Source organism: Pantherophis guttatus, chromosome 2 (genome assembly GCF_059756535.1).
Source record: "Pantherophis guttatus breed Tessera chromosome 2, ASM5975653v1, whole genome shotgun sequence".
Classification (NCBI taxonomy): Eukaryota; Metazoa; Chordata; class Lepidosauria; order Squamata; family Colubridae; genus Pantherophis; species Pantherophis guttatus.
The window spans coordinates 163260545-163288424 of NC_142064.1; the positions used below are offsets into that span (position 1 = coordinate 163260545).

The following is a 27880-nucleotide window of genomic DNA, read 5'->3' on the forward strand; positions in this document are numbered from 1 at the left end:
TTTTAGTAAAATTCAGGCAGTTTAACAATTGCTTAACATTTGTAATTGGGGCAGGAATTTCTGTTGCTAAGCAATGCAGGTGTAAAGTGTGATGTCACATGACTGCATTGCTTAGCAACGGGAATCCTGGCACTCCCTATCGCCATCAAGCGAGGATCATGGGTTGTTAAGCAAGGACCTCCTTGCAACTTCCTGCCAGCTTTCAACAAGCAAAATCAGAGGGGAAATTGGCAGGAAGTTTTAAATCTTAGGGAAACAAGCTAGGGTGCCGGCAAGTGGTTGTTGCTGTGTGCACAAGGGTGCTTGAAGGGCTGGGGTGGCAGGGTATGAGTGTAGTTTAGTGTGCCTGTTGCAGAAGCAGGAAGGTGGCACAACACAAGCCTGGTGGGGCTTGGGGGTGACTGCTGCAGAGTGCAGGACTTCGGTGGGGTCTTGGGGTGGTTGCTGTGGGGTGGGGGGGAGATTGGTGAGGTGGGGCAGGAGCGTAGTGGATTGGGAATGGCTGCAGCAGGGCAGGGGAGACTTGCCCCCAAATGCCCAGATCGCAGTCATGTGACTGCAGAGCAGCTGATATGGCGAAACCTTTGATGGCTGGACATAAGTACTATTTGCTATAGCTTCAAATGGTTGCCGAACGAGTAGTCGTTAAGCAAAAACTATTGGTAATGTAACAAAATAAAATTCAGGGTTTTATTTTTCCTATGGGTAGTCCTTGACTTACAACACATCGTTTAGGGACTGTTCGAAGTTACAACAGCATTGAAAAAAGTGACTTATGACCATTTTTCACACTTTAACAATCATTTGCAGCATCCCTGTGGTCACGTGATCAAAATTCAAATGCTTGGCAAGTGGTTCATACTTACGACGGTTGCAGTGTCCCGGGGTCCTCTTATCCCCTTTTGAGACCTTCTGATAAGCAAAATCAATGGGGAAGCCAGATTCACTTAACAATCGTGTTACTAATTTAACAACTGCAGTGATTCACTTAACAACTGTGGCAAGAAAAGTTGTAAAATGGGGCAAAGCTCACTTAACAAATTTCTCACTTAGCAACATAAATTCTGGGCTCAGTTGTGGTCATTAGTCGGGGACCATGTGTATATTATGAGAGATCATGATTTTATGCACAATTTATTCTATCCTTCAGCAAAAGATGTTAAGTCAAAGTACACATCACTTTTTTCAGTACTGTTGTAACTTCGCACTGTTATTAAATGAACGGTTGTAAGTTGAGGACTACCTCTACTGTTCTTGTGCGAGATAGTGTCTGTTCCTGAATGTGTTTTGGTATGTGTATAGGGGGCATTTAAGAAAGGAGAATGAAGGAGGAGATTTTATGGGCTGCACCACATTGAATAGAGGGGAAAAAAATAAAAAGAAAGAACAGAATCAGTATGTGTGTTACAATTCAACATATTTAGAAAGCACCAGTCAGAGAATGTTTGTATTAGGGTAATATTATCTATGGTTTTTGAATTTAATAGATATTAATAGCAACAAAAGTTCAGAGTTGGATTGATTGTTGGTCAGATATAAATATTGCCACATAAAGATCTGATCTTTCCAAATTCCCTTCATGTTCAAAATTACGTAAATTTAAAAATATATTGTATGCAAACTCCTACCTTCAAGGGAGAACCGTTGTTTCAGTGGTTTGGAAGCAGAGGGAACAGAACCAAGATCCTTACTGACTTCACTTGCAGAATCTCCTGAATATAAAGATTGTAGTTTTTTTAAAAAAAATAAAGGCATAGTAGATATTGTCTCCAATTTTCTGGTCTCACATAGCAAGAAGCCCTGAATAAATCTTTCTGATTTAAAGAACAGTTGATTTAATTGGAGAGTTGTGAACTGTATAAAAGAACTCAATACCTTCCAGCTTTTTTATAGTACCCGTAATTCCAAGATGCCATGGCCAATGGAGTCCAACACAAACTTGGCAAGGCAAATCTAAAGAATTCACAATGTTCTGGGAGGTCGGGTTGTGTTGTGAGAGCAATTGTAGTACTTATCGGCATAGAGCCAAGATGGTGCAGTGGTTAAGAGTGCAGTACTGCGGACTACTTCAGCTGACTGCTAGCTGCAGTTCAAATCTCACCGGTTCAACGTTGACTCAGCCTTTCATCCTTCCGAGATGGGTATAATGAGGACCCAGATTGTTGGAGGCAATATGCTGACTCTGTAAACCGCTTAGAGAGGGCTATAAAAGCACTGTGAAGCGGTATATAAGTCTAAATGCTATTGCTATTATCAACAGTTCCTTAAACCAGGGATCCCCAGCCCCCATGGACTATTCTGAACTGGGCCCTGTGACAGGCAGGCTAGTGTGCACATGTGCACAGGCAGCTTGACTTTCATGAGCAATGGCTGGCGCGCACGAGCCTGTGTACAGTCCGGTTCCCTACCTGCTGGGCCCCAAGCCGCAAAGGTTGGGACCTCTGCTTTAAACCAAACGTGTTTCCAGTATCAAGCTGCAACTGCAGAAACCAGTCACACAATCTCAGAAAAAGAGAAAGTTGCTTTATAGATTTGCGGAGAGGTGCTAGAGCCCCTGCATGGTCTTATGCATCTTTTTGTTTTATTCCAAAGCACTCCATAGTCCTCACAGGTGCAGAAGTTTTTCTAATATGACCCTCTTCTAGATTGTAGCCAGGCCTTTTTGTTGAAGGTCACCTTTTCGTGCTGCCAGGCATAGCACAGAAGTGATCTCTAAATGTCAACAGCCCCTTAGCAGTCTCTATGGCACTACCCTATTTCCCCCCAAAATAAGACATCCCCTGATAATAAGCCCAATTGGGCTTTTGAGCGCATGGCAATAAGGCCAAGCGCTTATTTCAGGGTTCAAAAAAATATAAGGCAGGGTCTTATTTTTGGGGAAACACAGTAGTATGAGACAACAAACTGATGTTATTCAATTTTGTCTCATTTATATCCAGATTTTGCTCCAGGAGTTCAGTATGGTGAGCTTTAAGATCTTCCAATTTCAATTTCAAATTCAATTTCAGTTTCACAATGCTAGCTGGCTTTTATGCATTATTGTTGAATGAATGAGGGTAAAATGTTTATCACCGATATTGCATCAAGGAGAAAAAGATGGAAAAAGAACTACCGTTAAAAATACCTATTTTAATAGTTCAGACTGGAAATAATGTCTATATACATTAACAATTGTATTCCGAGACATCACAGTCATTTTATGGGGGTGGGAGGCACCGTGTTGCGGTGGTTCTCCTCCTATCTCTCTGACCGGTCGCAGTCTGTGTTGGCAGGGGGGCAGAGGTCGACCTCGAGGCGCCTTGCTTGCGGGGTGCCGCAAGGGTCGGTCCTCTCGCCGCTCCTGTTCAACATTTATGTGAAGCCGCTGGGTGAGATCATCCGTGGTTTTGGGGTGCGATGCCATCTGTACGCTGATGACACTCAGCTGTACATTTCCACCCCAGACCACCCCAATGATGCCCTCGAAGTGATGTCCCAGTGTCTGGAGGCCGTGCGGGTCTGGATGGGGAAGAACAGGCTTCGGCTCAACCCTTCCAAGACCGAGTGGCTGTGGATGCCGGCGTCCCGGTATAGCCAGCTGGTGCCATCGCTGGCTATTGGGGGCGAGTCATTGACCCCCACAGAGGGGGCTCGCAACTTGGGCGTCCTCCTGGACACACGGCTGTCTTTAGAAGAGCATATGACGGCCGTGGCCAGGGGGGCTTTTTATCAGGTTCGCCTGATACGCCAGTTGCGCCCCTTTCTGGATCGGGACTCCTTGTGCACAGTCACTCATGCCTTGGTTACGTCACGCCTGGACTACTGTAACGCTCTCTACATGGGGCTCCCCCTGAGGAGCACCCGGAGGCTCCAGCTGGTGCAGAATGCGGCCGCGCGGGTGATTATGGGAGCGACGTGGCGCTCCCACGTAACACCTCTCCTGCGCGAGCTGCATTGGCTCCCGGTGGTCTTCCGGGTGCGCTTTAAGGTGTTGGTTCTCATCTTTAAAGCGCTCCATGGCTTAGGGCCAGGGTATTTGCGAGACCGCCTGCTGCTACCGATAACCTCCCACCGGCCAATACGCTCTCACAGAGAGGGCCTCCTCGGGGTGCCGTCGGTTAGGCAATGTCGGCTGGCGGCCCCCAGGGGGCAAGCCTTCTCTGTGGGGGCACCCGCCCTGTGGAATGAGCTGCCTCCTGGAATACGATTGATCCCGGACCTCCGGACCTTCCATAAAGCCCTGAAGACGTTTTTATTTCATCAAGCCGGCCTAGCCTAAATGGTTTTTTAATTGGGATTTTAAATTTTATGGATTTGGGGTTTTAAATTTGGGTAGCCAATGATTTAATTCTTTTAATTATCTTAACTTTTGCATTTGTATGTTTTTTAATTTTGGCTGTTCACCGCCCTGAGTCCCTTCTGGGAGAAGGGCGGTATACAAATTAAATTAATAAATAATAAATAAATAAACAATTGTATTCCGAGACATCACAGTCATTTTGTAAACGGATTCAAAAGGCTAAACACTCACCTCTTTCTATCTTGGTTGTTGTCTTAGTTTTTGCTGCCTCAGCTAAAGGCTCTGCTGTTCCTACACCTTTAACAGCCTTCTGAGGAGACTTTGGGTTTGTTTTCTTTATGCCCAAAATATCAGCTTCCATCTCATCCATATCCTGACCAGTGAGAAAACATATATTGTTGTTTTGTGTATGCTAGTTCGTGATTTAACAATAGCTCACTAAACACATCAGAAATATGTTAAGGTCTGGCTTTTCTTTTGAAAAAAATGATCATGGCTTCTTTGCATAAGACAGTTTCTATTACCTCCATTTTTAGCTGCATATCTTTTGCACCCCGTTGTCTGGTTCAAAAACTTGAGAGAGTTAAACTAAAAACATTTCAGCAAACAATAAATAAATAGTGCCTCCTTATTAACAAAACATGCTATGCAAGAGCTGTGCTCACTATACTAACAAATCGGTTCTCTATCCCTAACCCATCTCACTCCTACCTCCCATTTGCACTTTATGCTAAACTGAAAACAAACCAACCATTTCTTGATGAGTGCATTCAGCTGTTTTGCATCATTTGCAAAACACAGTAAAATTGTTTTTTTTAATACACTGCAAGATATATCCTTCAGTTTACCTTCAAGGTCTCTAGAACAGCTTCTGGATCCACATCTGAGATATCAAACTCCTGAGAAAGGAACAAATAATTAATAGATGAGGCTTCAATGGAAAAATGTCAAATAAATACTGCAATAATCATTCAAGACAATAATCTGGGCATACCGAGCAGAATTCATCGCTCATCATTACTAGCTACAACTGAATCCATCCTGTATTTTCAGGCACAGGTTTCCCAGACAAAGAACCTGGACTGTTATACATTCTCACCTCTGCATCTGCTCCTTCCTCCACAGCCATTTTGCTAAAGAAATCATCATCCAATAGGCCCCTGAAATACAGAGGAAACAAGTAAGGAGAAGAATGGATCCCGCCGCAAACAGCACTTGTTACAGGTTTTACCAAAAGTCCCTAGATTGCTCAGATATTTTAATCAAGGAGTAGTTTCCAAATCTCATTTCAATGTAGAAGAATTTTTAAAGCAATGCAGCTTAAGGAAAGACCCATCAATATATGCAGTTCACAGCAAGAAATGTTAAAGAGGAGACAACAACAGCAACATTAGTAATAGGTTCAGTAATATTAGTAATAGGTTCAAGAGGCTCCGTTAGTCAGTCCCACTGCCATTCCATACTCTGAACATGCTCAGAATTAAAGTACAATACCATTACATACTTTCTGTTGGTCTGTGGCACGATTTCTCTGGCTTTTCCATCAGTGCTGCCAAATGAGGTAGCTTTGCCCGAATTAGCAGGAATATCATCTTAAAATGAGAGATGAAGATGTAAACATTTAAGTACAGGTTGTATCCTTTGCTCTAAGAGATGCATTTTAATCAACTGGTATGCTCAGCAAAGTAGAGACGGAGTAAACGTACATGACTTAAAAACAGACTCAGTGCGGAGAGAACTGGCTCAAGTCGACTTGTACCTATGAAATTTTAGTCAGTGACTTGAGACAGTCCCTCTCGTATCCCAAACTACCTCTCAAGATGAAAAACTGAAGAACAGCAAGTAGAGACATCATTCTAACATGTTAATTAGTAAATGACTGGGCCCCAAAAAGGTAAGGAAGGAGTTCATGAGTACGTACTATGGCTATACCTCAACGTCTGTCTCATTGCATGGCTGCTATTAAATAAGTGATGTACAGTACAAATGTATATTCATAAACATGTAAACCCTGTGTTTTTCCTAAAGTAGCACTCAGGATAGCTTACAAAATTAAAGACAGTATGCCCATAGAACTATATTAAAAGAATATATTAAAACAATGCTAGCAGTACATAACTGCAGGAATAAAAAGAACACAATTTGGGTCCCATCATACAAAATGTACTTTTAACTATAGTTTGAACATGTCATAGCCATCTAATTCATCACAATAGGCCAGAACCAAATAAACCACATTATGATTTAGTCTGTCGTATGAATTTAAGCAGTCAAAAACTATGCATATAATGCCAGATGCTGATTTAGAACTTATGCGTAAATAGAAAGAGGTTTGTGAGAAGTCCTGGGATTATACAGCATCCCCTCTTCTTTCCTTTTCCTGCACAGCCAGGTAGGAAAAAGCAACAGCAATTTATGTCATGTCAATAGACATTTATGGTTATGGGGACTATAGCTTAAATGACCAGTTTGATCATTAAATAAGGCTCATCTGAAATTACATACCATGATCTGCACATAACAATCCAAAGAGAAACCAAGTCCTGGTTTATTCTTTATCTTGTCTGTAGTAGAATGGTGAGAGAAAATGGGTGTGTGTTGTTTTGCAAAAGCTTCTTTTGCCTGATGCAGATAATGTTACATTTTAGTTTAGCACAAGGCTAGCAAACTGATCATTTTAGGAGTTGTGGTTTCAATTCTGATTACAAAGCCAAACGTTATAATGCTGTTAAGACATAGCTCTGGTCCAGGCATTGGACGAAGATGGGGACTGAGCCTAGCACATCTATATTTGGGATCAGAATGTTATGGTGCTTGATTGTGTAATATAGTTTTATTTTGTGTTTTGATATTTTTAAATGTTACTACAAGCCACCCATTTTATAGTGCATGAGGAGGGTGGCCATATAAATGTTTTAAATAAATCAATATATTATAAATTCATAGCCATGCTGACTAAAATCTCCAAATTAGAGATGGAATTGGACAATGTACAATGTTATTTGTGAAAGCAGCCAAGACTGAGGAAGTCATTATTAAAAGACAGAATTCCTCTGATTAAATCATTATAGTAATGGGATGATTTCCAGTAGCCTCCACCCAAACTCTAAAGGAGGAAGGGAAGCCATGTGGAGCAGAACATTTGAAACTATTTCTTCATGCACAAGTTCCCATTATATTTTTTCTTCCACTTTACCATCATCACCAAGGAGATCACCAAGGACATCATCAATGGAACCTACAACAAGCCAGACAAAAGAATGAGTAGAAAATTCTGGGATAGCTGAAGCAAATTCAAGACCGTATCTTGAAAGGAAGACTCCAGACAGCAGTTGTGAATAACAAAAATAAAGTCAAGTCTACATGGACATCACATAGAGAGAATGGGGCCAAATAAAATGACTACAGAGTATGTTACAGAATGTTCTGAAAACCTGCTTCCAATTGGATTCAGCAAGGAAGTGCTGAAAAGCAAGGTTCTCATAAGGAAAATCTGTCCTAGAGAGCATAAATTTTTCAGTGTTCCCAGATCAATGACATGGGGCTCCCGGAAATCTGATGATAAGCTCATATACTATCAGAGGATTCAGTCAGAAATCTGAAGGTTTTCATGGATTCAATATCACATCCTAAAATATGGATGTCCAACCTTCTGGCTAGCCTGAGCCACAGTGTGTGAGGAGGAATTGTTTTGGGTCACATATAAACTATATAATATAGTTGTGAAGTTTCTGAAAGATGTCCTAATTAATTCATGAGCCACGAGCCAAACTTGAAAAGAAATACAGTCATTTATTAGGAGCACCATTTCGGCAATATTCGGATACAGTTAGAACTAATCCCACATAGATTTACATTCCCCTATGACCCTGTCTCTCCCCTCCTCCCTGGCCACGTCATAAATCACATTCTCCAATTAACCACTTTGGCTGGCCTCCTCCCTGGCCATGTCATAAATCACATTCTCCAATTAACCACTTTGGCTGGCTGTGAAACTCAAAACACTCCTACTGATTGTGGTAAGAAAGCATCTGTGGAATGTAGTTTCAGTTAGGGAAATCAATCAGCTCCATCAGTTCTCCCTCCCTCTTGCTCATGGCAACTTGAAAGCTTTGCAAGTTGACATTAGTTCATGTATTTAAATAACAAACTTTCTCTAATTTTACATATTTTTTATTATATCTTGTGAGGCCGCATTACCAGCTGTCCAGGGCTGCATGTGGGCCACAGGTTGGACATGCCTATCCTAGAGTATAAGTAAAAATGTAATAACATCTTTCTAAGACAAGAAAGTATAGAAAAGACACCTGGGAATCTCCATATTTGACAAATGACCAATCAAAGAAAACATGAAGCAGTTGGACACAATATAAAGCTTTTGTCTCAACTTTTCCAGCTAAGAATACTTGGCCTAAGAAAGAAGGAAACCCCACCTATAGCCATGGAACATGGGATCAACCCATCTTCCCTAGCATACCACATCAGCTGATTAGATCAGCTACCCAATGTATGATGAAGTATGAGTGATTTATCATACGTTGTCAAATTTTGTTCCTTTTGATTCACTTCTCCTGTAACAGTAAAATAGTAGTATGTCATATTTGGGAGTTTCTCTTTAATAATTGGCTTGCCTGAAATCCACAGAGCAGACTGCTTTATTTTTGGAATGAAACCAATTAAAGTTTGCCAGTTAATTTAATATATTTTAGATGTTCAGTGTCAACCCAATACCCATTCTATGTTATCATTTATTTTAGCTACAGCAGTTGAAATACATAACTATCTGGATGCATAGACATCATTCCCAAATTACCATGGTTAGGTATACATCAAAACAATACCAAATAAACCAAAGTATGCTTTAACATGCTTGACCCAGTTATAATATTGACTTCATGTTCTTTTTTAATCAGGGTTTGGAATGGGTTGACCAAAACACAGTTGTGATGCAAGCTGAAGAGAGTTATGCAAGTTAGGACATGGAAGCACTGTCAAATGTAAAACATGCCTCTCAGTGAGCCACTATGTCTGCAGATTCTTTTTCAACTTTCTTGCTTTATGCCACTTACGTAAAATGATAGGATGCCATTCAGATCAAAATTTTTGTAACAAAGCATATATAATAGAAAACATTTTCTTTTGTACCTTTGAGTCATCTCCACTCCAGGCAAGTGCCTGGAGAAGTCAATACAGGTAGCCCTTGACTTAACGACCCCAACTGAGCCCAAAATTTCTGTTGCTAAGTGAGACAGTTAAGTGAGCTTTGCCTCATTTAATGGCTTTTCTTGCCATAATTGTTAAGTGAATCACCGCAATTGTTCAGTTTGTCAGGTATGCCTCCTTTCAGTAGTCAAGAAAGAAAAACCCTGACTCCATTTTTATAGAGAAAGGTACTTTTACTGAGTATGAACTGAATGCAACCAAAGAATAGCAAGGTCTGAGGCAATAGGCGCAAAAATCACATACAGAAAGCATCCCCAAAACCCTCCCCCCAAGGGACCAGTCAGGATTGACCAATCCACATCCCCCCAAGGTGTCAGGTGGGGTGCAGCTTCAGATGGCTCCATCCTTCTGGTATGCCAGAAGGTATGCCAGGACAGTTGACTTTGACTGGTTATCAGCACGCCTCCCAGCAGCAGAGAAAGCGCTGAGGGAAACTTTCTCCAATTCACTCCCTGTTACGAGACATCTCCACCAGCTTGCTTCCCCCCACCCAACTACCAATACAGCTCCTCCCCCTCCGTTACAATGGCAGCCGTAGCAAGCAAACAATATAGAAGCGGAGGCTGACACAGTTAATAACACAGTTGTTAAATGAATCTGGCTTCCCCACTGACTTTGCTTGTCAAAAGATTGCAAAAGGGGATCACATGACCCCAGGACCCTGCAACCATCATAGTCAGTTGCCAAGGGGCTGAAGTTTGATCATGTGACCATAGGCAAGCTACAACGGATCATAAATGTGAAAAATGGTCATAAATCACTTTTTCAGTGCTATTGTAACTTTGAATGGACACTAAATGAACTGTTGTAAGTCAAGGACTACCTGTATAGTTTTAGTGGCAGGATTTTTGGAAGTGATTTGCCTTTGCCTTCTTGCTATGGCTGACAAAGAGAGACTGGTGGGACTAGAATTCACAACAGCCTGGTGCTTTAATCACTACACCAAACTAGCTCACATGTAATTATATAAGAGTCATCAAATCAAAACATGGCAGAATGAGCACTTTGCCACAGAGATGAAAATAACAAGAGAGCAATTTGACTGCCCCAAATCCTTCAAAGTCCCTTCCAAGCACAACTGCTACAAACTGGTGGCATCACTTTCTGATATTCTAAAGTACAAAACATTTGAACATTGTAGTGCAAATCCTAAATTTAGTTTCCCCTATCTATCTCTGCTCATAAGCATATGGTCCTGTCCACTCTGGCTTTCATTTCTCAAAAATGAGTTAGTGCAGCCTCCTCTATGGATCATCTTTGATCTTAATGATAACTAGAAGAATTTAATTAAATGCATCAATTAATATACTTCTAAGAAAAAATAAACATTGCATGTTTTATTACTGTATTTGGAAACACAATTTACCAGGATGATGGTGCTTTTTTTTTATTATTATGTAACTACTATTGAGAAATGCCTGTCTTTCACCCAGTTAACCCAACTGATCTTACTGGGAGGGACAGGAGTAGGAACTTCAAAGCTGCTCTTGATGCAATCTCTTGAAACTGGCTTCCAATGACATTGCACGATCCATCGGAGCAACCTGTGAGGCTAATACTTAATGGATCCCAAGAAAGTAGAAACACAAATGCACTTACTTCTTAAACTTTTCTTAAGTTTCTTTGCCTAAAGAAGAAAAAGGATAAATATTTGGGTAGAAAAAAGAAAGCAAAGAGGGCAAATTGTCAAAACTGGATTAAATCTGGAAGTAAACAGATACAAGAATGAACAATTATGAACCTTTGGTTCTCTCTTATAAACCTTGAACTGACATATACTTCAAGGTAGTTTCTATTCAATCCAGATCAAATATAAATTAGATTTTATTTATTCTAATGTGAATACATTTTACCCTAAAAAAAGATACAATATACAATATACAATTCTGCTTCACCGATGAAAGTATTGCACCCTGGTACTTTTCAAACACATCAGATACCATTCTGCACAATCCCCAAAGGTCTTGGAATTATCAGATTTGATGGCCAAGACATCTGGAGGTTGCCCGATTGGACAAAGGCTACTTTTGATATTGTTCTGTTGCTTCCAACTCTTTGTGACCAAATAGACAATGTATATTTTGAAATTTTGCCTAGATTTGTCAGTATTTCTTCCAAGAAGTAGCTGTCTCTATTTCATGGAGACAATCACCACTCCTGTAGATTCTTGAGCTCAGGAAGATAATGTGTGTTATTGCTTTGGCTAGCTTTTTTAGCAGTTTGCATTGGGTTAATTGGCAGATTTGTAGGAGGTTGGGTTTTTTTTTTTTTAATGCTGAGCTTTCTTTCCCTTTTAACAACAGTCTTAAGTCTTCCTCACTTGCAGCTACCAAAATGATATTGTTAGCGTGTCTGAAGTTTAGTCTTTCTTTTACCTTCCAACATTTGTTTCTTCTAGCATCAGTGAACAATTTTCATAAGATAAATTCAATCAAACTTATTTATTTATTTATTTATTTTATTTTATTTCTATACCGCCCTTCTCCTGCGGGACTCAGGGCGGTGTACAGCCAAGATAAAACATTGCATATAAAATTTAAAAACAATTTAAAAAACAATTAAATAATTTCGGCCCAAGATTTAAAAACAACCCAATTAAAACCGAATTCAATTAAAACTGAGAGGATGGGATCAAGCCAGCCCGGCTAGATGGAATAGGTGTGTTTTCAGGGCCCGACAAAAAGTCTGGAGGTCTGATATCGTGCATATCTCAGGGGTTAGGTCATTCCAGAGGGCGGGTCTTGCCACAGAGAAGGCTCTCCCCCTGGGGGTCGCCAGCCGGCACTGTCTGGCCGACGGCACCCTGAGGAGGCCCTCTCTGTGCGAGCGAACTGGTCAGTGGGAGGCTATTGGCGGCAGAAGGCGGTCTCGTAGATACCCCGGCCCTAAGCCATGGAGCGCTTTAAAGGTGGTCACCAACATCTTGAAGCGCACCCGGAAGACCACAGGAAGCCAGTGCAGCTCGCGCAGGAGAGGTGTCATATGTGAACGCCCCGTCGCTCCCATAATCCCCCACGCGGCCGCATTCTGGACTAACTGTAGCCTCCGGGTGCACCCCAAGGGGAGCCCCATGTAGAGAGCATTGCAGTAGTCCAGGCGGGAAGTGACGAGTGCTTGAGTGACCGTGCATAGGGAGTCTCGATCCAGAAAGGGGCGCAACTGGCGTATCAGGCGAACCTGATAAAAAGCCCCCCTGGCCACGGCCGTCATGTGCTCTTCTAAAGACAGCCGTGCATCCAGGAGGACACCTAAGTTGCGAGCCCTCTCCGTGGGGGCCAGTGATTCGCCCCCAATAGCCAGCGATGGCACCAGCTGGCTATATCGGGACGCCGGAAGCCACAGCCACTCGGTCTTGGAAGGGTTGAGTCGGAGCTTGTTTCTCCCCATCCAGGCCCGCACGGCCTCCAGGCACTGGGACATCACTTCAAGGGCATCGTTGGGGTGGCCTGGGGTGGAGATGTACAGCTGAGTATCGTCAGCGTACTGATGGAACTCCACCCCAAAGCCACGGATGATCTCACCCAGCGGCTTTACATAAATGTTGAAATGTGGTGTTCCACATTCCATCTATTGTTGTAAAGGTATGTGACAATAATCTTGAGGGATGAGGGAAAGAGATGCTACCTGGGAAATGATCAGATAAGATTAAGCCTATGGGAACTCCTCCCTCTTTTGTCTACTCATTTTCTAGGCAACATCTCTCCCCCTTGTCCCTCAAGGTCATTGTCATGTACCATTACAACTGCTAACAAGATAGCTAACAAAGTAAATGATCATCTTGATTCATGTGGACTTCTATGCTACACAAATATGGTGATCCTTGCAATGGATAAACAGGAGAATGGTAGCTAGATTCCAAGATATTGCTGAAAAAAAAGACTACACTGAATTTGATTTCAAAACAATTAAGAATTGTTTTGTATTCAACTGATGCAATCTAAGGGATTGGTTTATTCATCTATTGAATATATTTCCCACAGATTTCACTCTGGACTTATGTCTTGACTTACTGTACTCTAAGGGCAATGGATAATATAGAGGACAGCATGGTTATTACTTATATTGGTTTCTATATAAGTGATATGAACCATTTCACTGAAGTATTCATGAGCCTCGGTTGCCCAAGAGTTGGGTTGAGTAAGGATTTTATGAGAAGAGAGTTAAAATGAAGAAGTAAAGATGCAGGATGAACTCCAAGTGTGATATCTCTTCATTAGACTCTTTCTGTGTACATAAGGTCACCTCCCTTTTAATGGACAATAAAAGACCCACCAAGAATTGCTGAATTTGAAATCTTATCAATTCTAACAAACATAGTCTAATACATACGGTGTCATCTAATAACCTTGGGAAAGTTTGTTTTACCTAATTTGCTCTAAAGAGACATGCTTGGAGAGATGGAGTTCTTGTTTTCTTGATGGCTAAATTGGCTGAAAGTAGGCTATTCTACATTACAGATACTTCTCACTTAACAAATTACCCCAGTAATTTGTACTGGGGATGCTAAGTGATGCAGTCACATTACATCATGCTATATTTCTAAAATGCAATGTCACTGCATCGCTTAACATCGGCAATCATAGCAAGTCCCACTGCCATCATTAAGGGAGGATCATGGATGGTTCAGCAAGGATCTCCTTGCAACTTGCTGCCAGATTCCAACAACCAAAGTCAATAGGGAAGCCAACAGATAGATTTAATTTTCAGGCACCTTGCAAGCAGGCTGGCAAGCAGGTTAAGTGCCAAGTGGAAGGGGTGTGCAGATAGTTGCAGTGGTGCATGTGAGCAATTTTGGGCCTAGGGGTAGCTGCTACTGGGCGGAAGAGACTTGCCACATTGACTTGCAGCATTTCATGCCAGCTTTCCCATTGACTTTGCTTGTGGAAAGTTCACAAACAGTGATCATGTGACTGAAGGGCACTGCAGCCAAGTACTCATATCACAATCATGTGATCATGGAGGTACTGAGAGAGCCAGAACTTTGAGGAATGATTGTAAGTATAATTTGTTCACCGCTATTGCAACTCTGAACAGTCACTGAAGGCTAAGCAAGGACGACCTGTATGCCTATGATCCAACAGAATCACTTGAGCACTATGTTCATTCTTACCATCTCATGGTCTCTAATTGCATTGCTGTATCTCTTGCAAGTGATTTTCTCAAGTTTTCTTCATGTATAGACATATATCAACCAACAATTTCTCCAGCCTTTCTCACTTACTGTACAATGCAAAATAAAAATATAATTTGTTAGGATTTTTAAAGAATCCTAGCTGACATTTATAGCAGCATTTAAATCTTGCAGCACGCCCTATGTATTTGTTAGACACACTGATCCATTAAACAGCTGACCACATTGTAGCCTAGTAAATTATGAGGTCTCACTGTGGCTGTTTGCACAACATTCAACATAGTTAATTTAATTAATCCTGACTGTGTGAGCCATAAGCTGCCCTAACTGGGTTTGGATAACACAGCAAGCTAAAATATTGCTATGTTTTTTGCAATTCTGTCTGTTGTGCAAACTCAGCTTGTGAGCTTCCCATTATCACCCAGTTTCACACAGCTTGTACAAACTTCAGAGCTTTCTAAATCCAGTAGACTAGAGGGTCCAAAATTTGGGGCTCTCCAAATTTCCATCATCTAGTCCAACATACCAGAGCAAAGAATGCTTCCTTAGCTAATATACTAATATTCTTTCTAATGGCATGTGACTATCATCAGATCAACAGGTTGCCTCTGATACTTATTACATCCTGATAGTTTGTCACAATTATTCCTAATTAGTGTCTTCCAAGTGTGTGGGACCTCAGTTCTTACAATCATCCAGCACTTAGAGGCTCCAGTTTGGGGAAGGTTAATCTACAGTTATGAGCAAAACAGGCCACTGAAATTGAGAGCATAGATCAGGGATGGCTAACCTTTTTGCCATCGTGTGCCAAAAGCAATGGGGAGCATGGGGGGGGTCGAGCGTGCATGTGCCCACACCCATAATTCAATGCGCCCCACCCCCCCATGCATGCACGTGCAACCCCATGCGACCCCGCTTTTGGCAGGTGATGGCACCGTGGGCCTGGTAGGCCCATTTTTTGCCCTCCCCAGGCTCCAGAGGCTTTCTAGGAGCCTGGGGAGAGTGAAAACAGCCTTTCCCATTCCCCCGGAGGCCCTCTGGAGGCCAGAAATGGCCTGTTTCCTGACTTCCAGTGGGCCCAAAAGACCCAAAAGTCAGCGGACCAGTACACGCATGCAGGCTGGAGCTGATCTAGTGCATGCTCACGTGCCCACAGATATGGCTCCGCATGCCACCGGTGGCACGCGTGCCATAGGTTCGCCATCACGGGCATAGATAATGATGATAGAAGCGTGTGGCCTTGTTTTCATTCTCTGTAGGTGGAGTTGGGAGAAGGAATTTTTCCTAAATATAAGATTCTCTTATACTATTATTACTATTTCATTAAACTTGTATTTTGCTTCAAGGGCTCTGGGCAATTACATTATGTAAAACTCTTTAATTCAGATATATCTAGAGACAAGCCATTTCAGGAATCTACTACCAAAATTAGTGATCCCAGGGCCTAGGTTAGAAAGTCAAGCCATAACAGGGGCAAATCTCATTCTAATTGTTGCCAAGAAATCTACAAGGATGTGTCAAAGAAAACACCAGAAGTTGAATTTTTTTCAAGACAATTACCTATATCTTAGAAAAAAAACCCTCTCTCTCTATATATATATACATATATCTATATCTATATCAAATATATCTATATCTATATCTATATCTATATCTATATCTATATCTATCTATCTATCTATCTATCTATCTATCTATCTATCTATCTATCTATCTATCTATCTATCTATCTATCTATCTACATACAGAACTATACACAGTTACTGAAGCTATATAAACCCAACACCCCTTAGGAACCCTCAATATATCTACCTACCTACCTACCTACCAAACTATACAGCGTTACTGTAGCTGTATATACCCAACACACCCCTAACCAGTGGCTTGCTAAATGAATCCAATTACCTGCATTTGCACAAAGGGTTGAAATGTAAACAGGATTCACATAATTGCATCCTAACCAACCAACCACATTGCAGATTAGCCGGTTGTGTAGCAGGCTGTGTGTTTCGACTCATTCATGCTGATTAACTTTGTCCTAGTTACGTCTACCACTCAAGATGCCGGAAGCCACAATGTGTATCGAATCAAGCCGTTGTGATCCACTTGAACGACGGTTGCAGCTCCCTTGCCTTTTACCTACTACAGCCTGATTCACCGTTACTTACTGGAACACAACTCAGTTACCATAGTAGCCAATGAGCAGCACTCGCTACAGACACTCGGTTCCCCGCACAGAGCAGAATCAATCTTCTAGTCCTCGGACTAGGAGCCGCTTAGAGCCTCTGGGATCCCCCGTTTACCCACCGCCCTTTCCCGTGTTTCTCCTTTGAAAAAGGGAGAACAGCCTAACTAACACCCGTCTCCCCGGATGACCGTCTACTTATCAAACCAGCGACTCGCTTGCTCTTTCCCCACAACAGCTGCAAAGGAAATGCAGATTGACCGACTCCCGCCTAACTCAGCCCGTGTGCTTGCCGGGACTGACGAAACAGGAAATCCCGGGCTTCCCCCGCGGGGATTATGCACGGAACTGGGCTCGGTGTCGGGCTGTGTGCGTGATGGTGCTACAACCTAAACGTTGAGGCCTTGAATTATTCCTGCATAATCAGCAATTTTCAGCCATTGCTAAACCGTAGGCGGGTTTCATCTTTCTCACCGCCTACCGGCGATGCGTTGCTAAATTGCTATTGAACTTAATTGACCGGAGCAGGATCAGATTTCAGAAGGGCCCGTGAGGACTGGTGATCCAGGGCAAAAGCACGCCTCTATTACGCCTTCCCCCCCACACACCTTCTAGGAGAGACGGAGGATGATAGCCAGCTAAACGCTGGCCCTTCACACACCCTGGTCTTTTACGCAGACGATTCTTGGAAATTATTCCCAATGCCATTATTATCCCCTTCAAAAGAAAACTAAGAGAACCGAGCCATATTTTTCTTTCTTGCAGCCTTTTAATATCGCCCAGTTTGCTGAATTTCCGTAGCACTAAAGTGAAGCTGCTGTTGGCACTGCCATCAGTAAACATTATGTGTCATATCTCTACGCAAGACCCGTTGCTTCACCCTCTCATCTTTTTCTTCCCAAACTAGAAAGCTTGCAACTTCTATCTAAAGGATCTCTTTTCATCCCCCCCCAGTCCCCCACCCCCACCCTGGGGAAAAAAAATCCTCCACTTAAAATTAAATTTTTTGTCATGTCCTCAGTTTGGCCTGTCCCCCTTTGCAGGGTTGTTTCTGACAAACCATTTTTCCAGTGACCTTTAAGCTAATGAAAATTACACACCAAAAACTATTAGTAGGAATGAGCAGACGGCTTGGCGAATACTTGGAAAAGTATGTTTTACTGTTGGAAAATTAGTTTATTAAGTACACCATATTTTCTGCACAAGATGTCAAATAGTCTTTTATTGCAGTTTTTCATTTCCAGTCAGCATTGTACACAGAAATCCAGTATATTAAGTACAGTTATATTAGATATATCAATAGTTAGGACATTACAATTATAAAGAGCTTTTGTTTCAGTTGTAATATTTTTTCTTCTTGCTCAAAGTTCGCAGTATAAGAGCACCTTTAGCTCTTGAACAGGGATACATATCTAAGATGTCAACTCTCCAATGTTAATGAAATTCCTTGGTTTGTGATCCAAGTCTTGATTTGTTACTGAAGCTGAATCCAACTGATCTGCAATTTTGTCATGGTAATTTCACACAATAAAATTCTACACAATGCTAAAATGTTAGCCTGCTAACAGTAATCTAGAGCTGAGGTCCTTTAATGTGATTACATATTCTCTCTAGCCTTCTGAGAGCCAGACCGTGTAGGCTGATGGGTCTACCAGTCTGGACCTTCTTCTCATCTATGATTACATGGGGCAAAAATCCATGTTCCACTGTTTTAAAAAAAATGAGTGTTTCAGGAAAAAAAATGTCTATGATTATAACCAGACATAGGAATCTTAAATACTATTTATAGTTTGTGTGGAGCAAAGATTTTCCCTCCCCAGTGGCTTTGCAAGTTAGAAATGATAACATTGTTTGCTATGGAAAAGGACTCCTGACATTTTCCCATTCAATTTTCCTGAACACCCAGAGGACAAGGCAACACTTTTAAAAAGGAAAAAAAAAGCGGCTTGAGAGATATCTTGCCTGTGTGCTATACAGGGCCGGATTTTCCAATAGGCTAACTAGGCTTCAGCCTAGGGCCTCAAGATCAAGAGGGGCCTACATTCAAATTGTTAGCAAAATTAAAATTACACTTTCACTATAGGTGAAAGGGCCTCATAAGTGGAATAGCCTAGGGCCTCTTTTCATCTAAATCCGGCCCTGGTGCTATAGACAGTTTTATGGGAAATGTAATATAGAACACTTGCATGCCATTTGGAATGCAAAAAGTGAAATTGTACACAAAAGTTAAGAATGACTCTTACTAGGACAGATTGCACCCATAAGGCAAAGAATCATCCATTCCTGGAACACCAGACAGTTATATACATACACACATAATATTTGTGCAAGGTCCCTGAAGCCCAATTCCTGACAAGGCTGTGAAAATCTTACAGCGGTAGGTAAGTGCAGGAGGGCTTTGACAACAACTGCCTCTTAAGGTGGCATTAATGCTAAAAAAAATGTGCAAGACCATTTTTAAACGAGCTTCCGGAGAAGTTGCTTCTACTCAATAACTGCTTTCTAGAACTACTTAGTAGTGAAAAACCTGCTATAGATAACACAGCTTCTGTAGAGGCTTAAAAGGGTCACATACTGACCCTTATACATCAATCTATAAAGCTTTTCTGCCTCATTAAAAAGAATAGTTTCTGAACATAATTAAAATTGCATTTTCATCACTGTGTTTCCTTGCTCTAATTCATTCAATATTAATTTTTTAAAAAGACTACAATTACTATCCTATGGCTATTTGGATTTGCCAAGCGCTTCAGATGTTCATAGGGCAAATTATATTATTTCAAGAAACTAAAGTACACTCAAAATCAAACAAAATGTTATCACAGTTTAGCCTGCAATGACTTCAGGTGTTTGTGGAAAGATTCATGGACCTAGAGGGAAAAAATAAATAAGAGGGGGCATTAATTTTAAAGACATACCACACCTCGCTTCTTACTAGGACAATACATTTCCCAATAAGCGCACATTGGACTGTTGTTTTAGTGATTTCAGCTATACAAGTGCAATTGCCATTAAGAATAACACCATATCTAGTGAAAAATAATAGCATCAAATCCATTTCTATTAAGAGAAGTAAGAAAAATGTCCAGCATTCTCTAGTATTTTGGCAGAAAAAGTAGATTCATAGTAGCTTCCTTATCCAGATAGCTTTAGTTGCTATAAGTATCCCCATAATCAGAGAAAATTATACAAGTATTCAAGAATTATATAAAACAAGCCATTTTCATCATTAGCAAAAAAAACATACAGCAATTTTTATTGACATTGGACAATCAGTTTATGAAGTTGTAGATCAGTATAACCACATGTTCTCTAACTGCCATTATTTTCAATATGGCAGTCCTGGCTTCTGTAAACTAATTCCCCATTAGATCTAAATAAATTACAATAGGAATTCCTCCTAAGGAAAGCACAGAATCATAATATATTTCTGTAACTTCATAAAATAATAGTTCATGAATCTGCAGATGATCATTTGTGTACGTCTGCAGGTTCATAAAGTATATTTGTGAACTGATTTTTAAATCTATGCATTTTTAAAATATTAGTTAATCACTTCTTATTTTATTGTAAATAAAGGTAATCCTTGACTTACAACAGCAATTGAGACTGGAATTTCTGACATTAAGCAATACAACTACATTGTTTACTGATGGCAAATTCCTGTAGTCCTTTTATTATGGTTAACCAAATTTCATGGATGTTAGGCAAGGCAACTTCCTGCTGGCTTCCCACAGCTAAGTCTGTGGGGAAACCAGCAAGAAGTTGTAAGTCCCAGATGGCTTACAAGCAACCTGGCAGAGAAGGTAAGTGGATGCTGTTGGGTGGAGGAGAGTGTGAGGGAGGAAGGACTAGGCTTGGAGAGGATTCATGAAGAGCATGAGTGTCAGGGGAGAGGCAATGTGGCTCAGAGAAGATGTATGGGAGCGGCCGGTGTGGAGACAGAGAAGCTGAAGGAGATTGTATGAGTGGGGAGACTTACCACAATGACTTGCAACCTTCCCTGCTGGCTACCCCACTGACTTTCTGGGGAAGCTGGCAGGGAATGTTGGCAATCATGTGATACTGCAACTGGCCGTAAATGCAAGCTGGCTGCCAAGGGGGGGTTTTGGATGGCTGGAATTCTGAGGACCAGCCAACACCATCATTCATTCAGCACCTTGGTAACATCAGACTGTAGCTGACTGAATGATCATAGATTGAGGACTTCCTGTATGTCTTATGAGCCTTTAGTATCTGGTTGACAAAAGCAATTATGTACTTACCTGTGTTTTATTTAGTGGTGACTTCTTTGACCACTCAAACATATTTTCATATATGTTACCATCATACCGGCCAAGCACAGATCCAAGCACAGCATCACAGAAATCAAAAGAATCCACCAGAGCTACTGCATTAGGACGGATAAGAGCCAAGAGTTCTTTTATACGCATGTTCACTTGAATTAGCTGAGCCTCTGTCAAAATGCCTCCCTGAAGCAAAAAGAATAGTTCAAAACAGTCAGAGCTCTACACCTCTAAGTGCTTATTAATCATTACAGGGAGAATTAATACAAAAGTTGATCTTTTAGATCTGTAAACAAATCTGACCTGAACTTTAATTCTAAATAAACAATTAAGATTGCAAATGGGTACCTGTATTTTTTTTAAAAATGGCATTGCTTTTCTTAAGAATAAAATTACTGTTATCGTGATGAATCTTCATCTATTCCAATGTTCATCTACTAAACTTTTTAGGTCCTTGGTATGATAAAATACCTTCCTGCTCCCAATTTTAAGAAGATCCAGATTTAGCAAAGCATCAGTGATATCACTGTGAGATCTTTGGCAACTATCCTGTGAGCTATGGTAAGAATTCAACCATTTACAGTTTTTATACCATTTTCACTTAATTTTGGAGGGCTGAAAATGTCATTTCAGCATAATATTTTCAATTTAGACATTGTAATTCCCAAGGGCAAAATAGGGCTTATATGTTTATTTACATTCCATAAACAACTGCTTTGTATGGCAAAGATGTAGTCCAAATCCAACAAAGGTGTCTTTGTTTTATCCATGGTAATCTAACTTTGCCTTTGTTATTAAATTCACAAGATTGCTCACTTTTTCCCTACAGGTCTGGTTAATTTATATCTCAACTACTCTGTCTAACAGAACCATTCAGCTCAAAGTAGAAATTATTTACCCACCTGTAGAAAGTCTCCAGAGTTCTTTATAATCCCACATAGAGCATACAGTAAACACAAATTGTTAATGACAGCATGGATAGCTGGGTCACCAATTTCTGAAAGCTTCGCTGTAAACAGTTTGACCACCACATAGTGACAGTGTGCCTGAAAAAGTTAGATGACATATTGAAGTGACTTCAGGTGTTGTAAAACCCAACAACTACCCAAGAGTATCTATCATATTCTGAGGTGCTACTGACCTCAGATGCTCGTACTAGATCAATGGAAGTCCGGTTCCAAGCATCTTCTTTGCTTTTCCGACGGTTCAGTTCAGCCTGTAAATTTTTTGCTGCAAACTCAACCATCCTGTATCATAGAAAAACATGAGCACAATTTATTATACTTGGAATTGAGGCCATAAATAACACTCAGCTAGTGACATCTGAAAATTGATATGGCAGGGATAAATATCCATAGCCTCAAATGTCTGATGGTTGACCGAGCCAAAGATTTAAAATCCAAACTCAATTCAGCTTTTATTCCTAGTGAAGTTTGGCCTTTATTCCTAGTCTGTAAGATGAACAATAATAATTCCCATTCTCTCACAAAGCTGTCAATGTAGATTTTGCCATTAAATGGAAGACAGTCTCATTCTTATGGCCTAAATGCTACTTTTAATATTGCTCTCAGTTGATCATAATGGATGAAACCAAGGCCTTTGAGTGTTAACACTTCAATAGTAACAGTGACAGTTGTTCTGGTTTACTTCCCCATTTATTTTGCTTGCTGCTTTCTAATGTGCCCTATTTTAATAGTAATAACAATATTTGGAACATCACTGCGTGAAAAGTTATTTATTCCTTCTATTAGTCATATGTTGAGAATTGAGGGTAATATGCTGTTGTTATTAATAATTTTATTAAACTTATCAAGCTATAAAATACAAAGGAAAATGAAAATAGTGGGAAAATGGAGGAGGCAAAAGGGAAGAGAAAGAAGTGCTGGATAAGGGTGGGAAAAGAAACGCATTGACTTCTGACTCTTTTTTACCAAAGTAGAAGAAAATAGTAACATTACAGCAGCGACATTTTACTTTTACATACTTAATATACACCAGCCATTTCTATAGCAAACTTATCTCACCAGCAAAATCCAAAGTCAAAAGGTGATATAATGTTAACGTAATTTGTGTTACCACTTGATTGAACATAATAATACTTTCCCAGTTTGGAATTTTAGCTATATCTCAGTTCACAGTAAGGAAGCAATTGCATTTGACCTTGGCCAAAAGTCACCCCAGGATATAACTGTACAGAAGCAGTTTTAGTACCACTGCTCTGAAACAAAGCAGGAATGCTGGAATCTATTAGATAGCACTGGCCCTTTTTCTTAGAAAAAGATGAAAAAGGGATTTGACTTTTATTTTCTGGGTCAGTAGTAGTGTTTTTAAAGAGATTTTCAGGGGTACTATCCCTTGATCAATTTTTGAAATAACTGATCTCCCAAATCATGCTATTCTAAACGAATCTTTTTTTTACAGTGTTCTATCTCCTGCAGGGCCCATTTCAAACTGTTCCATAAAAGATTAATTACTGAGCAGTCTGTCTTCTGCCTCGTCTTCCTCTCAAACTTGCAATGTTCTGGGAGGTTCTGCCCTAGCAACATATAGTTGCTACACCCCGATACATCTTTCTGGTAACTGTCAATTAGTAGCTTGCATTCATCAGTTAGAGCTGGGTCCATAATTTGAACCATGTAAGGCCATGTTAGCAGCAACTGGCCAATCCCACCCAGATCAAATCAGTCGGATATGAAATTGTTAGAATGAAGTAACCAAGGAAGCAGCTTAGTTAATAAAAATGAGGGAGACAAGATGAGCAGTCCGAAATTACGCTGAGAAATTTCATAACCTTTTGTATTGACCTACCTTGAAGCTCTCAATTTATATGCCTCCACCAAACTGGAAGGATTGTTGACATGCAGAGTTGTGGGTCTAGCAGCTACATGCTGGGGCTGAATATGCTGTCCTGATAGGTCATTCAGGTAAGACATAATGCCACTAACTATTTGTCCAGAACTAACTTGGGTATAAGTTTTGACAAGGAATCTAAATGCAAAACAAAATTATCTCAATGTCATATGATGGATCATCATCAGCATAATTTTTATCTATAGTTGCACAATAATTTCAAAAAATGTTTATGGGATAAAATTATGAAAGTAGAAAAGATATCAATAATCAACATAGCTCATGTCAGTTTAGACATAAAACCCAGACTGGGTCAAAAGCTGCACTTAACCAGAATATTTCATACATTGATCTGCTGGTCACACTCTTCTCTTTTCTTCCACCTTCCACCTAGAATTAGAGCCCTCTCTAGAGAGCTAGGTCTTCACATAATGTATCTGAAGTAGGATAATTTGAGCCTGATAATTTGTTATCTCAAATGTGAACCAGGGTTGAGTTGTTCAGTGATCCACTTGTTTATTTTCTTGGCTGTCCACGGTGTTCTTAGGAATCTTCTCCAACAACCAAAGTTTAAAAACATCAATATTTTCCTATCCTGCTTCAAGCAAAAGTCCAACTTGCACTTCCACAGGGTGTCACAGGGAATACTATTGCTTGCACAATTCTGATCTTGGTAGATATAGACAACCATGGCATCTGAATATCTTTTCCAAGGCTTTAATGTCTACTCTACCATGTGCTAATCTGGGACATATTTCCTGATTGCTTGTTCCTTTACTGTTGATGTTTATGGAGATTCAGGTTACGGTTGTCCCAAAAGTGCTTTTTCAAGAGGCAACTGGACTTTCTGATTTTTCTTTGAAGAGATTTCGCTTCTCATCCAAGAAGCTTTTTCAGCTCTTGGATAGCTGAAGAAGCTTCTTGGATGAGAAGCTGAACCTCGTCAAAGAAAAATCAGAAAGTCCAGTTGCCTCTTGAAAAAGCACCTTTGGGTTCATTGTTGATGGTTGACCCTAAAAGACAGGAGCTATGTACCATTTTGATATCTTGATTATCATTCTAAGGGTGGTTGTTCTACCTGTTGTCATTAGTTTGGTCTTCTTTCATTTAATTGTAGTCCCATTATTTTTCACCATGTTCCTTGACTTTTATTAGTTGCATATCTTTGCATTTTGGGTTATTCAAATAGTATCTTCAGCTCAAGTTATTATGTTTCTTCCTTGCTGTTAGAGTGCATGCAAAAAGTCACACAGCTAACAATAAGTGGTATGACTCACCGGGCAGTTTGCAACATCATCACAGTGTTCTCTCCTTCATAAGTGCAAGAAGGAGTGAAGTTGACGTAAATATCAGGCAAACCACTGCAGCGGGAATAGCCATGTCCCCCACATGCCATTCGACATTCCTCAATGCCAGAGCTGGCAGTCCAGGTACTGAAAGCCTTGAGCCCTGCAGACAGTGCGTGCAACTGAGAAAGAAAGTAATTAAGAACAAAATAATTATTTCTTCCAGATTTGTCCTGTCACTAAATTCTATCTTCCTGAATTTTTGGTGGAGTGTGGAAGAGAGACGAGATTAAGAATGGTAATCCAGATTATCTCCAAGATCAAAATTCTTCCTTAGAGATTTTAAAACTCCAAGAAGGGACATTCTGTCAAGACATAAAGCATACTGTTCTATCTAGATTTTAAAAACACTTCGAACCAGCATAGCAAAACATAAGAATTCCTCCCATAATCTGTCATGTCCACTTTTCGATTTACACCAGTGCTACATTTATTTAAATCATTTCTATAGCTGCTGAACTCAGACCACATGACTCTTGAGCTTTGGATGTGTGTGTATGTATATATATATATGTATAGATCTTTGGTTATTCAGGTTTTCTCCTGCGTAAAATTGGAAGTGTCTTGGCGACGTTTCGACGAAGTCTCATTCGTCATCTTCAGGCTGATGTTTTCGGCTTCGTGCTTCTAGGAGCAATGTGTGTGATCGCAGCTGTTTCTTTCTTTTAACTGCCAGTGGGGGTGTGAGCTGATTGGGTGGGAGCTTGGCTGTGTTCTGATTGGGTGGAGGTGTGTTCTGATTGGTAGGGGGTTTGGCTGTGCTTGATTGGATGGGGGTGTATTCTGTTTAGGTGGGGGCTTGGTTGTTCTCAGGTTAGTCTGAGTTGCAGGGGATTTGAGCTGGTGAGCTGTGTTGCTGTTGTTTGGCTTCACGTTCGTGGTCGTGCCACATCTTCATGGTGGGTGTCAGTTTGCTTCATGTATAGATTGAAGGGGTTTAAAGTGGCTAATGATGCAGCTGTGGTCTGGCTTCTGGTTTGTGGTCGTGCCTCATCAGTGTGGGTTTGCTTTTTGCATGGATGTGTGGTGGTGACATCCTGTGTGGTTTTCGTGAGTGGGGTCTGGTGTCACAGAACACCAGACCCACACTCTTAAAGTGTGAGTCTGTGGCCATAAAGCCACAGGACATGATATTGATTTTAAAAAGACCAGAACTATCGCCAAAACCGAACACTTTAACAACAGAATAATCAGAGAGGCCATCGAGATAGAGAAACGCCCACACAGCATGAATAAACGAGATGATACCTCCCGCCTACCAGCCATTTGGAAACTCATTGACAAACGAGTCCCTAACACAAAGAATGACACCAGACCCACACTCACGAAAACCACACAGGATGTCACCACCACACATCCACGCAAAAAGCAAACCCATACCGATGAGGCACGACCACAAACCAGAAGCCAGACCACAGCTGCATCATTAGCCACTTTAAACCCCTTCAATCTATACATGAAGCAAACTGACACCCACCATGAAGATGTGGCACGACCACGAACATGAAGCCAAACAACAGCAACACAGCTCACCAGCTCAAATCCCCCTGCAACTCACACTAACCTGAGCACAACCAAGCCCCCACCTAAACAGAACACCCCCCATCCAATCAGAGCACAGCCAAACCCCCTACCAATCAGAACACACCTCCACCCAATCAGAATACAGCCAAGCTCCCACCCAATCAGCTCCCACCCCCACTGGCAGTTAAAAGGAAGAAACAGCTGTGATCACACATTGCTCCTAGAAGCACAAAGCCGAAAACACCAGCCTGAAGATGACGAATGAGACTTCGTCGAAACGTCGCCAAGACACTTCCAATTTTACGCGGGAGAAAACCCAAATAACCAAAGACCTACATACAAACCACCGCGAAAACATCCGGAAACAGCTTACAAAAATTTGCAGGAGAAATTTTCAGGAATGAGTCCAAATCAGAATTTAGGTTCCATTATCAAGCTTTTGTAAATAATAATAATAATTTAAATAACTGGCAAACCACAAGTGGAACTCAAATCATTTTTAATTATTTGATTTGTTGGTCTAAACAGTGAGGTTACAAAAATCATCTTGTAGCCCTCATCCCAGTGGTCAGCTTATCCCTCTCATCTATTCTTATTACAAGAACATTCCACAAAGGTGTTCCAAATAGAATTAGAATTAGAATTCTTTATTGGCCAAGTGTGATTGGACACACAAGGACTTTGTCTCTAGTGCATAAGCTCTCAGTGTACACTATTACAACAAAAGTGATAGATCATTATCATAGTCATTGTAAAAATACATTCATCATAAAACATTAGATGCAACACTTAGTGATAGTCACGGATACTAAATAAGCAATCAACATAAATCATATTAGGATACTAAGTAAACAATATAAATTGTAAAAAAACAACAGAACTATCACAGAGCATTTCACCGAGACAGCCGTTGACGCCATCTTGAATTCAATTTAAGTGAGGAAGACAAAGGGATTTAAACTGAGAGAGTATCAATCATGCCTAAGAATTTATCTGTGATATTCAGAGGCCCTCAACCTTTTTTTCTCCCCCTGATTCTAATCAGTTCCTTCCCAG

General features: G+C 40.8%; 2 protein-coding genes across 4 annotated transcripts in view; both read right to left on the bottom strand.

Moving 5' to 3' along the window:
* The window catches only part of FBF1 (Fas binding factor 1), a 38857-nt gene extending 22114 nt beyond the window's left edge, over positions 1–16743 (bottom strand). The window contains exons 1-9 of the mRNA XM_034408618.3: positions 16539–16743; positions 14613–14722; positions 11102–11129; positions 7476–7517; positions 5784–5871; positions 5379–5439; positions 5128–5178; positions 4511–4652; positions 1629–1712 (exon numbers count right to left, since the gene is read on the bottom strand). Of these exons, the coding sequence (XP_034264509.1) occupies positions 1629–1712; positions 4511–4652; positions 5128–5178; positions 5379–5439; positions 5784–5871; positions 7476–7517; positions 11102–11129; positions 14613–14615 (499 nt within the window). The 5' untranslated portion in view covers positions 14616–14722; positions 16539–16743. The remainder of the gene's footprint in view (positions 1–1628; positions 1713–4510; positions 4653–5127; positions 5179–5378; positions 5440–5783; positions 5872–7475; positions 7518–11101; positions 11130–14612; positions 14723–16538) is intronic.
* Positions 16744–18011: 1268 nt separating this feature from the next.
* The window catches only part of ACOX1 (acyl-CoA oxidase 1), a 34188-nt gene continuing 24319 nt past the window's right edge, over positions 18012–27880 (bottom strand). For all 3 annotated transcript variants that reach the window (XM_034408613.3, XM_034408614.3, XM_087887195.1), the window contains 6 exons: positions 25232–25422; positions 23913–24092; positions 22246–22351; positions 22007–22150; positions 21084–21290; positions 18012–19688 (listed from right to left, as the gene is read on the bottom strand). In XM_034408613.3, the coding sequence (XP_034264504.1) occupies positions 19638–19688; positions 21084–21290; positions 22007–22150; positions 22246–22351; positions 23913–24092; positions 25232–25422 (879 nt within the window). In that variant the 3' untranslated portion in view covers positions 18012–19637. The remainder of the gene's footprint in view (positions 19689–21083; positions 21291–22006; positions 22151–22245; positions 22352–23912; positions 24093–25231; positions 25423–27880) is intronic.